Raw genomic sequence first — 13,158 nt, forward strand, 5'->3', positions numbered from 1 at the left:
CACAAAGGATCCTGAACTCCAAATAGCAATGTATGGTCATACAATGCACTATATGCATTACCTACAGCCAGCTGATGAGAGATCGTAAAATGCATGATGCATTAACACTAAGGTGAAAATTATAGTAGAGAAAATGGCTCTCCTGTTCAACTCAACAGATCTGATAAATGTTCCATAAAGTCCATTTAAGCTGCAGATAGAGCATCCTTACATATTGTCATGGTCCTGAGTCTGCCGACTCAGTGTTTTGTGTTTCTTTGTGCTTTTGTTATTCTGAGTATGCATTCTGTTAAAAACGGAGGATGCTCTGCCCGGCCCGTCAACACAGCCTTCACAAGGGAAACGGCGCTCAGGCCGTCAACGCTCCTCACCACAGTCGGACCTAGGGATTTCAGAGTGGCCGGCTGTGGTGAGTGGACAGGACAATAGTATTGGTTTGAACTGTGGGACTGTCTACTCAGGGGTAATGTTCTGTACGGCAAAGTACAATGACTGCTTATCACCTGTTCCGTCTACTGCTCAGCTACCTTCAACCCAGTTTCCAGTATCACCTACACAGCGGCCTCAAGCTCAGTTAGCCGCCCGGCCTCAAGCTCAGTTAGCCGCCCGGCCTCAAGCTCAGTCATCTACTCCACCTCCTACTCCAACTTCATCACCATTATCAGCTCAACCATTCCTTCTGTCGCCCTCAGTTCAGCCACCTATTCAGCCATCACCTTCACCTACCTACTCCTCCTGCACAGCAAGTTATGTCTATTCAACCTATAAAGAATTGTAAGCAGAGAGACCAACCAATTAATAATGCAAAGATTCCTCAAAAGCTGGCTGTGACTCACTCCAGGGCCTCCCCAGAGGCTGAGTTTCAACCCTAAGCCCACTCTGGACCCCTGGAGGCTAAGAACCCAGCTGAGGACTGCACCTGGTTGTTGCTGCCTGAGCAGGGTCGGTGCTCCGCGCAGCTGCAGTCTACACTGTTTGCAAGAGGCCCGCGTGCCTGCTGGTTCCGCCCTGTGTGTGCCAGGGACCCCGGTACCCGCTGGTTTTGGGACTGTTTTCGCTGGAGGGCCGGAGGAGCCTGTCCGGCAACCTGCCTCATCTGCTGGGGGGCCCAAGGAGCCTGGGGGGCCCGAGGAGCCTGTCCGGCCACCAACAGCTGCATCGACGACTGGTCCCGCTTCAGCTGCATCGACGCCTGGTCCCACTTCCGCTGCATCGACGCCTGGTCCCGCTTCCGCTGCATCGACGCCTGGTCCCGCTTCCGCTTCGCCTGGTCCCGCTTCCGCTTCGCCTTGCCCAGCCTCTGCCTTGCCTAGTGCTGCGGGGGCCACGCTAGACTTGTAGTCAAGACCGCCTAATCCGAGACCAAGACAAGACCAAGACCAGAGGGTATCGAGACCAAGACAAGACCAAGACCAAGACCAAGTTGAGACGAGACCAAGACTGCTTCGTTTACGGGTGTCAGGCATATTTATGTGTTTTTGCTTTCGCACAGCCCTCCTCACCGCTGTCTACTGTCTCACTCACTTACTGAGAGGACAGACGGATGCTCCACCTGACTGTCGCGTCTCTCACCCTCTCTGTTTTTCACATAATGATATTATCCTATATCCTCGCATGTGATTGGCCACAATATGGAGTGATTGGAGCATAACTGAGCCACTTTGTGAGAGCTGAGCAGCGAAAGGAAATTAAGTGAGGGTAGAAATGATTGAAAGATTATTATGGTCTGTTTTGAGTTTTGTTCAAAAAAGAATGACTTCATATATATACACACACACACATATATACACACACACACATATATATATATATACACACACACACACACACACACATGTGTATATATATATATATATATATATATATATATATATATATATATATATATATATATATATACACACACATACACATATATATACACACATACACACATATATATATACATACACACATATATACATACACACATACACACATATATACATACACACATACACACATATATACATACACATACACACATATATACATACACACATATACACATATATACATACACACATATACACATATATACATACACACACATACACATATATATATATATATACATACATACACACACATACATACATGACACCTTAAACTAGTTTTTTAATTAAGCAGCAAGGCAGAACAAAGTCGGGCCTGTATCAAGACACAGGGACTAAACCCCAATTCAACCAGACCCAGAACTGATCCGGAATCAAAACAGGACTACAACAGTAAACAAGACAGAACCAGAATCAGAACTAGATGTTAGTAGCACTAAAAATCATCATAGACCTGCACTACACTTATTTTTTAATTCTACCAAAGTACAATATTTAGATTGAGAAATGTTTATATAATTATTTAGCCTTGTTGTGCAAACAAACCTGCATAACTTAATAAATATAGAATTTGAAAAGTAACAAATGGTATCTAAAAAGAAACACTAGGTACATACATGTTCTGATGAGTTTTGGCAAACAACCATGTGACTAACATGTGTGTCTCACCTGCTCTTGTTCCATCTCTGTTCTGTCCTCATTCTCTCTGTTCCTCTCTCTCCCTCTCTCTCTCCCTCTCTCTCTCTCTCTGCTCCTCTCTCTCCCTCTCTCTCTCTCTCTGCTCCTCTCTCTCCCCCTCTCTCTCTCTCTCTGTTCCTCTCTCTCCCTTTCTCTCCCTCTCTCTCTCTCTCTCTCTCTCTGTTCCTCTCTCTCCCTTTCTCTCCCTCTCTCTCTCTCCCTCTCTGTTCCTCTCTCCCTCTTTGTGCTGACAATCAAGCCAAACACCAACATCATCAAATATACAGTTGAAACCAGATATTTATGTACTCTTCAGATAAAAACACAAACACTTTTTAAATTGTAAAATCAAATCAGACTAAATGTTTATTTTTTTAGATTGATAAATATAAAAACATATTTGTTAACTTTATTCTGAGCCACACTTATGGAGCTCCACAATTCTTTTCCAGGTGTTTTGGTTGACGTCTCTTGCTTTTCCCATGTCACAGAAACAGGCTCTGTGTTTTGCCTTATTTGCATCCACAGGTGTGCCACCAATTTACTCACATGGACTCTACTAACCTATCAGAAGCTTCTTCAGCTCAGAATGGAATCGTCTGGAGTTTTCTTATTAATTAGCAATAAACTTAGTGTATATGTACTCCTAAATTTGATGAAAGTGATTAAAATAGACAGCTCCCTCTTTTTATTCTGACATTTAACTAATTCAAAAGATATTTCAACATTTATTTATCTAAAACAAAAGTTTACTCTAAATTGATGTCTAACAGTAAAAAAAAGTTTTTATGTTTTCTCCCTAAAGCAGCGGTCTCCAACCTTTTTTGCGCCACGGACCGGTTTATGCCTGGTTTATTTTCACGGACCGGCCTTTAAGGTGTCGCGGATAAATACAACAAAATAAAACTAGTACCGGTACCGAAAAAAAGAAGATTTATTCATAACACACGTGAAAAGACCCAGGAAAACTGAGTTAACGATCAAAACGATAACAAAATAACGCTGAAAACCGATAAAAACCCTGAAAACCATACATTTCACACCTGAGCCTCAACTCTCGCGGCCCGGTACCAAACGACTCACGGACCGATACCGGTCCGAGGCCCGGGGGTTGGGGACCGCTGCCCTAAAGTGTATGTAAATATCTGGTTTCAACTGTGAATATACTGCTGTGTATTGAAATTCCTCTTGTTTTGCATAGATATACTGAACAACATCCAAAGCATAGTATATAAAATAACATCTACCTGAGTTTTTTCTTTGAAAGAAGCTCCTTATGTCCATTGTTGTGTTCATCAGTACACAATTGAAACCGATTTAGAGAGTTTGTTTAGCCGTGGAGGGTAACAACTGAAAATATGAAATGTAAGCTAAGACTCTCTAAAAAAAATCAGCATTGCTGTTCGGCTTTTTATTTATCCATTTGTTGATTCACTCGAAGAGCAAGTAACGCAACCAAGTGATCAGTTTGATATCAATCTTTTGTGATACACCGTCATATTTACATTATTAGTTCAGTACGAATGATTTGCTTTGGTACCTGGTCAAACTTAAGCTCTCCTCTGTCTGCAGCAAACTCGCAGGCAGCAGCTTCTCCCCCCTCGCTCACATGGGTGCTGTGCTCAGTCGCCTAGTGCCTGAGCTCGGATCATACCAAAATTAGGGGGAATTTACGACAGTGCGCTCTGTGCTTCGTGTGTTGTTGTTGTTTTATACAGTTGTCAATCAGGCATCTAACTAATAAATTACACTCCAAAAGACCCCATGCTTCTGAAAAAATGACACGGGCTTAAGCCCAGTAAGTCACCCCCCCGCTCCGCTGATGGTTGACTCCAAATCTCCCGAACACTATGTTGATTTGAGAACGCAAGACCAAAACAGCGAGACCAAGACCGAGACCAAGACAAAAGTCTGTCGAGACCAAGACAAGACCAAGACAAAAGTCCGTCGAGACCAAGACCGAGACCAAGACAAAAGTCCGTCGAGACCAAGACGAGACCAAGACCACGTAAAAGTGGTCTCGAGACCGGTCTTGGTCTCGAGACCGGTCTCGAGACATCCAACTCTAGGCCACGCGACCTTTGGGTCCCATACTGCCGCCTCGACATCGTCGGTCGTCTGCCAGGCCGCTTATTGGGCATCATCGCCACTATAGACGACCTCCCGAACGCCGCCGCCTTCCGCTGCCTTCTACGCGGCAGGCCTCCGGACTTCTGTCGCCACCGACTCCCGCGTGGTCGGCCCCCAGATCTCCCTTGCCTGAGTCGCCGCCGCTGCCTTCCACACGGCCGGCCTCAGGACTGCCTTCATCTGCCTTGCCGCCATTGCCGTCCGCACGGTTGGCCCCCGGAACTGTTTGCCCGTTGCCACCGTTGCCGTCCGCACAGTCGGCCCCCTGAATTATTAGTGAACTCTACGCACGTTTTGTTTTTGGACAAGTTTTGTTTTTGGACATATGTTCTTCTTTTCTCTCCTGTGTGAGAAAAGCTTTTCATTCATAAAATATTCTGTTGCAGATACTGGAGGACAAAATCATCACTTTTGTGAAGAACGAGCTAAAGAAGATCCAGACAGACCTGACTCCAGATGACCTACAATGTTTTAAGAGTCAACTGGAGGATGAGGATGTATTACAGAGTGTGGAGGAAGAAAAGAGTAAGAGATGCAGAGAAGCATTTGTGACGATTACAATGGACATACTGAAGAGAATGAAGCAGAATAAGTTCGCTGAGCGTTTGCTGAGAAGTGAGCATTATTCTCTAAACATTTACACTGCTAAAACATTCAACAATGTCTCAAGAGATGGACAAAAAGACATGAAAAAAAATATGTGCACTTGATAAATTGTGTCTGTCTGTCTGTCTCAGGAACCTGCACCAGGGACTTCCAGTGGTATCAGCATGAACTTAAATCTGCTCTGAAGAAGAAGTTCCAGTGTGTGTTTGAGGGGGTTGCTAAAGCAGGAAACCCAACCCTTCTGAATCAGATCTACACAGAGCTCTACATCACAGAGGGAGGGACTGCAGAGGTCAATGATGAACATGAGGTCAGACAGATTGAAAGAGCATCCAGGAAACCAGACAGTCTAGAAGCAATAATCAGACAAGAAGACATCTTTAAAGCCAAATCTGGAAGAGATGAACCAATCAGAACAGTGCTGACAAAGGGAGTGGCTGGCATTGGGAAAACAGTCTTAACACAGAAATACACCCTGGACTGGGCTGAAGACAAAGCCAACCAGGACATCCAGTTCATATTTCCATTCACTTTCAGAGAGCTGAATGTGCTGAAAGAGGAAAAGTTCAGCTTGGTGGGACTTGTTCATCACTTCTTTACTGAAACCAAAGAAGCAGGAATCTGCAGCTTTGAAGACTTCCAGGTTGTGTTCATCTTTGATGGTCTGGATGAGTGTCGACTTCCTCTGGACTTCCACACAACTACAATCCTAACTGACCCTAGAAAGTCCACCTCAGTGGATGTGCTGCTGATAAACCTCATCAGGGGGAAACTGCTTCCCTCTGCTCACCTCTGGATAACCACACGACCTGCAGCAGCCAATCAGATTCCTCCTGACTGTGTTGGCATGGTGACAGAGGTCAGAGGGTTCACTGACCCACAGAAGGAGGAGTACTTCAGGAAGAGATTCACAGAGAAGAAGCAGATCAGCACCATTGTCTCCCACATCAAGACATCACCAAGCCTCCACATCATGTGCCACATCCCAGTCTTCTGCTGGATCACTGCTGCAGTTCTGGAGGATGTGCTGGAAACCAGAGAGGGAGGACAGCTGCCCACGACCCTGACTGAGATGTACATCCACTTCCTGGTGGTTCAGGCCAAAGTGAAGAAGGTCAAGTATGATGGAGGAGCTGAGACAGATCCACACTGGAGTCCAGAGAGCAGGAAGATGATTGAGTCTCTGGGAAAACTGGCTTTTGATCAGCTGCAGAAAGGAAACCTGATCTTCTATGAATCAGACCTGACAGAGTGTGGCATCGATATCAGAGCAGCCTCAGTGTACTCAGGAGTGTTCACACAGATCTTTAAAGAGGAGAGAAGACTGTACCAGGACAAGGTGTTCTGCTTCATCCATCTGAGTGTTCAGGAGTTTCTGGCTGCTCTTCATGTCCATCTGACCTTCATCAACTCTGGACTCAATCTGCTGGAAGAAGAACTAAGAGCCTCCCTGAAGCCCGAAACAAGAGAATCTGAAGAGAAACACTTCTACCAACGTGCTGTGAATGAGGCCTTACAAAGCCCAAATGGACACCTGGACTTGTTCCTCCGCTTCCTCCTGGGTCTTTCACTGCAGACCAATCAGACTCTCCTACGAGGTCTGCCGACACAGACAGGAAGTAGCTCACAGACCAATCAGGAAACAGTCCAGTACATCAAGGAGAAGCTCAGTGAGAATCTGTCTGCAGAGAAAAGCATCAATCTGTTCCACTGTCTGAATGAACTGAATGAACGTTCTCTAGTGGAGGAGATCCAACAGTCCCTGAGTTCAGGACATCTCTCTACAGATAAACTGTCTCTTGGTCAATGGTCAGCTCTGGTCTTCATCTTACTGTCATCAGAAAAAGATCTGGGTGTGTTTGAACTGAAGAAATACTCTGCTTCAGAGGAGGCTCTTCTGAGGCTCCTGCCAGTGGTCAAGGCCTCCAACAATGCTCTGTATGTATGCATCCATGCACACCTTTATTGTTAAAATATTTATGCAATGTATGGTTTATAACAGCAGGACGTCTTAGCATTTCTAAAACATTTTGTGGATTCAACCCTTATAAAAGTGGACCCACAGCTTTCTTTAACTCAAAGAAAGGATTTCAAAATCTAATGTAAATAAAAAGAAAATAATAAAAATCCCTGGAACAAGCTAAAGCAGCTTGTTACCAAGAGTATGAACTGTTGGAACTATATCTAGCAAAAACTATTACAGATATTCTAATTTAAAAAGTATGAATGGCTGTGTCAGTGGTATTGATATATAATTACTAAAAGTACTAGCTCCTCAATTTTATTCCACAACGTATACATCCACATTACTCACACTCAGATACAGAGGTGCAGTGTTGGAAAGGTTACTTTTAAAATGTATTCCACTACAGATTACAGAATACATGCCCCAAAACGTATTTTGTACTGTATTCCGTTATGTTACTCAGTGAGAGTAATGTATTCTGAATACTTTCGGTTACTTAATAGATTATCATGCTTTTTACAACTAGATGACTGTACTATTGCTGTGTGATTGATTACTATTACTGAAGGCTACTCATCATACCAATACCAACTAGATATTTATATCGTAATATAAAATGAGTAACAATAGGGTGGACATTACGTAAGGCTGCACTTTTTGCAGTGGTCTCGTACAGAAAACTATTCCATGCAAATATAAAAACAGGTCTGCAGCTCTGAATCATAGTAAAGGGACCTCTGGCTAATACGTCGGGTTAGGTGTCAGGCTCTTTGCTAGTGAGAGAGGCGAACACAGTGTACAGTCGAATCTTAGCAGCTTACTTACAACTGGGCTAATCAGGAACTATTTTTGTCTTCAGTGTCTATTAATATATATCTACATGCTTCCATCTCCCGTTTCTGATCGGGGACGACTTGTACTTTTCCACTCTCCTTTTTCTCTTCCTCCCCTTACACTCACACACACATAACGGGAGGGCCAGTCCCACACATTCTCCCTGCAGCACGGACTACACCGTCCATGAGGGTACATTTATTAAGGCTATGCCTGAAATAATGCTCACATTTCCTTCATATTAATATATTTTTTAAATATCAATTTAAAAATATTTTTTCACGTCATTATGTGGGCCACAAGTAGGGGTGATATAAGCCGCAAGATTGAGACAAAGGCATTAGAGCCTCTTCATAGGGTTTTGTTTCCACTGGCGTGGAATTACCAAAAATAGAGAGGGAATAGCCTAACATAGGAAACAGGAAAAGACCACTGTATAATCCATTTATTTCAAACAAAGTAACTGTATTCTGAATATCACCTTTTTAAACGGTAACTGTAACAGAATACAGTTAATCATATTTTTTATTTTAAATACGTAACACCGGTACATGTATTCCATTACTCCCGACCACTGCAGAGGTGCAACTACTTTTTTATAGCAAGTTCTTTTCTATGCTTGAATTACAAATTGTATTCTTACTTATGAAGAGGAAATGGAATTATTTGTTTTTCTTGTGGTAAGTTAAAAATGAGTCATTTAATTTGATAAGACGTATAACTGATTTTCAGACTGGCTGGCTGTAACCTCTCAGAGAGAAGCTGTGAAGCTCTATGCTCAGTTCTCAACTCTAAGTCTTGTAGTCTGGGAGAATTGGACCTGAGTAACAATGACCTGCTAGACGCAGGAGCAAAGCTGTTGTCTGCTGGATTGAAGAGTCAAAACTGTTCACTGGAAACTATCAGGTGACGTTTAAAGCTTTTTTTTTTTCATTATTTTATATTCACAATCTGCATTATACTATTGCTGAAACAAAAACATTGTTGAATTCTAAATTCACAATTTATTCATATTTTGATTTATCAGTCTCTGAATTACTTTTATTTATAAATTTTCACATCCTCTATAAATTTTTGCGAGATCTCGCAAAACAAACTCGAGATCTCGCAAAAGTTTTAGCCGCATTCTTCGAAGCCAACCGGGAGGTCGAGGCACGATGTGCCAGGAAAGCGGTGTTCCTCCCGGCTGTAGTAGGTCTCGACCTCCCGTTAGCTTCGAGATGGTGGGTGTCAAATCTCCGAAAACGTCGGAGCAATTTTGCAAATATGTGATGTCTTGTAAACCGAGCAGATATCTGACGTTTACACAACTACATTCACGCCTCAAAATAGCTTAAAAGTGTATTTTGTGACCCAGAAAGAGTAATATTACAACTAAGTAGCTGCCGCCATTGTTGGAATTCAACTTTTGCGAGATCCCGAGTTAGTTTTGCAAGATCCCGAGTTAGTTTTGCAAGATCCCGAGTTAGTTTTGCAAGATCCCGAGTTAGTTTTGCGAGAGCCCGCAAAAGTCAGTCTTAATTTTTCTTTTCTCCCATGTCCCCTGCGGGGCTCCGTAAATGTCAGTACAAATATAGCTGCCCTGTGGTGGCCTCAGAAGTTGTCTAAGAGAATATTGAGAGCAACAACACCATGAAGTCAAAAGAACACACCAGACAGGTCAGGGATAAAGTTATTGAGAAACTTAAAGCAGGCTTAGGCTACAAAAAGATTTCACAAGCCTTGAACATCCCACGTAGCACTGTTCAAGTGATCATTCAGAAATGGAAGGTGTATGGCACAACTGTAAACCTACCAAGACAAGGCCGTCCACCTAAACTCACAGGTCGAACAAGGAGAGCGCTGATCAGAAATGCAGCCAAGAGGCCCATGGTCACTCTGGATGAGCTGCAGAGATCTACAGCTCAGGTGGGGGAATCTGTCCATAGGACAACTATTACGGTGTGTTCACACCAAACGTGATAGATGCTATCAAAACGCACCAGACGTCCCTAACTTGACGCGTGCAAATTCGCACCTCGACGCATGTCCAACGCAAATTCATCATGTGTCAAAATATGCAGTTTTGACGCGCGTGAACCGGAAATGTGGGAGGAAGTTGTGCCACACGGTATCTTTGGCAAGATGGCAGCTGTCGGGCTAGCACCCTACTCTATTTACTGTGGAGAGCAGAGCAGCGGCGTAAAAGACGTCCTCGCCGTACCTGGGTCCATCAGGTCCTGCAGAGACGTGAGCAGTTTGGTGAGTTTCACCACTTGCTCCAGGAGCTCCCCCTGGATGACGGCCGCTTTTAGCGGTACCACCGGCTTTCCCTCGCCCAGTTTGAGGACCTGCTGTCCCACGTTGGTCCCAGCATCGCCCGCCAAGACACCAACTACAGGCGCTCAATCCCACCTGCAGAGCGCCTGTGCATCTGCCTGCGGTTAGTAAAAGTGTTTAATACGGTAGTCCTTTATTGATACCTGTGCTAATATATGCTAAACTATCATTTATACACTGCTAACATGGATGTAGTATGCTATCAGTGAATGCTGTCGATGTTTACTGATAGCAAACTGTGGTACGGAGACAACTGTTTATAATATTTCTAGTGATACTCAGAAGGTCTCATCAAGTGCTCAACTAATTCGATTTATGCTATGTTATCAGTGTTTGCAATGATAGCATGGCTGTGGTGCCATATCAGTGTATGCTCTCGGTGTTTGCTGATATCAAACTGGTATGAGGACCACTGTGGGCTAATCTTTGTAGTGATACTCACTCCTTTTTTTTTTTTTTAATTTTTTTATTTAGACCTGGTTTAATTCTGGTATAGTTGAATATTTGTATATAATCCCCGCAGCTGTCAGACTCTATAACAGGGGTCACCAGCCTTTCTGTAAACTGAGAGCTAGATAAAATTGTGAACAGTTTGGTTCATCTTTAGTTATATGGTTTTATGCGATTATCCCACTGCCAGTTGCAGTCTGGCAGTGGGAGCAGTGTGACAGGTCTCCCTTCTAAACAGTTGACCTGTCACACTGCTCCCACTGCCAGACTGCAACTGCACCTTATGTACATTCTGTAGTATTCATTCCACTTCATTCATTTCTGTATTTTATGTATATAAGTTTAGATTAGTTATTTATAGTTGGTTTACATAGCTGTGTGTGTGTGTGTGTGTGTGTGTGTGTGTGTGTTTGTTTTACATTGCTGTGCTTGAGAGCCACCATCTACCGGAACCAAATTCCTTGCATGCGTCTGCACATATACTTGGCCAATAAACACGATTCTGATTCTGATTATCTAGCATATTCTATCTTGATATGCTATGTCTTATAACAGGTTAATTTTTCAAAAATATTAACAATGATATAAGCAAGGCAAGGGCTACATGTCAACATACAACTCTTTATTTCTATTAATGTCTTACTTCATTCCTACCTGATTGACATGTCTAGGAATTATGAGTGATTGGCTCACTGTAGGGGTAAAAGTTGCTACCAATGAAATTATGTTAAAGTTAAAACTATTTTGTCCAGGTTCCTTACCACCGGGAACTCCTTCAGGACCATCGCGTTCAGTTTCAGAGTCGATGTGTCCACGGTGAGCCAGATCACCCCCCAGGTAGCGACGGCCATCTGGGATTGTCTAGTGGACGACTTCATGGCTGTGCCTTCACCTGGAGACTGGCGGTCCATCACAGAGGGATTCCAGGAGCGCTGGAACTTTCCTCTCTGCTGTGGAGCTCTGGATAGGAAGCACGTCCAGACAAAGGCACCCCATATATCATATAGGAGACACACATTTATATACACTAAAAATGTATTTCATTTCTTTTTTTGTGGTGCTCAAATTAATGCACCTGCTTGATTTTGTTTAAACAATTATTGCACACTTTTTGTAAATCCAGTAAACTTCTTTTCACTTCTGAAGTATCACTGTGTGTGTCTCCTGTATGATGTATTTAACTGACATTTTTTATTGTAACAGCCAACGATTTATACAGGAAAATAATGGCTATTAACAAGGTTGCCCAAACTTTTGCATCCCACTGTATTAGTATATTTTGTCATTAGTATAATATGAAATAAATTCTACATGTGTCAAGTCGTGTGCCAACATTTGCTGTGTAGTAGAACTGAGACATTAGTCATTATAAATATTTAAAACAATATTAAAATTCTTAAAAAGAAAAACATTAAACATAAATATATAAAATATAAGTATTTACAGAGAGACAGGAATAAAAAGGACCCAGCTGCTCTCCAGAGCAGGAACAAGGCTGAGGAGGAAATGCTCCATTGGAGACTGGTGTGGCCTCTTCAGGGACTCCAGGATGGCCAGCTCCACCACCGGTGGACCGTCCTGGGACCTGCCCTTCATCTGCCTCTGAGCTGTCCTCTTCTGTGGGCCTGTAAAACACAGCACAAAATACAAAAAAATGAGAAGGCTGCTACTAGATTTTCATATTCAACATTGGAAAAAAAAGGATATAATCAGATTGGTTGTAGATATTTAGTTAAGCTGATCCCAAGAGAATCCCACCGACTAAAAAGCTATCAGTGCTTGCTGTGCATACCTGTGGGTGCAGCAGCAGGAGCTGAGGGTCCAGGGACTGGGGAGCCAGGAGAAGCAACAGGGGATGCTCTGCTGCAGAATCAGTTGGTTCTATCAAGACAGTATTAAATGTTAACAGGTTGAATATAATAATCATAGAGAAAGTATATACAGTGGTCCCTCATTTATTGCAGCAGGGGTTCTCAGAATAACTAGCCCCTGGCCACGCACTTTATACACTTTTTTCCACACACACATGAACAGTAGTCACAGTTCTCACAAGTTGATTCTCAAAGTGCAAACCTTTGTAGATTGCAAAACGTAAAAGTATTATTATGCCGCATTTTTTCTTCATCTGCCTGCCACTTTCATGCGCCTTTTCCCCTTCCGGTGCAGGTGTGTATTTCCAAATGAAGGTCATAGTTATGGGTGTTTTTGTGCTGTTTTTTTTTCTATTGGACATGATGGTTATCAAAACCAAACATGATAAATTTGGCAAGTGCAGGAGACACGACACGGAGGAGATTTGTC

General features: G+C 43.1%; 1 protein-coding gene across 1 annotated transcript in view; it reads left to right on the top strand.

Annotated features, from left to right (window-relative positions):
• LOC146371298 (protein NLRC3-like) overlaps positions 1 to 13,158 on the top strand; it is an 85,619-nt gene that overhangs the window by 39,352 nt on the left and 33,109 nt on the right. The window contains exons 5-7 of the mRNA XM_084907810.1: positions 5,069 to 5,297; positions 5,420 to 7,226; positions 8,821 to 8,994. Of these exons, the coding sequence (XP_084763936.1) occupies positions 5,069 to 5,297; positions 5,420 to 7,226; positions 8,821 to 8,994 (2,210 nt within the window). The remainder of the gene's footprint in view (positions 1 to 5,068; positions 5,298 to 5,419; positions 7,227 to 8,820; positions 8,995 to 13,158) is intronic.

The sequence above is a fragment of the Perissodus microlepis genome, chromosome 16 (assembly GCF_051167445.1).
Source record: "Perissodus microlepis isolate ML-2025 ecotype Zambia chromosome 16, ASM5116744v1, whole genome shotgun sequence".
NCBI lineage: Eukaryota > Metazoa > Chordata > Actinopteri > Cichliformes > Cichlidae > Perissodus > Perissodus microlepis.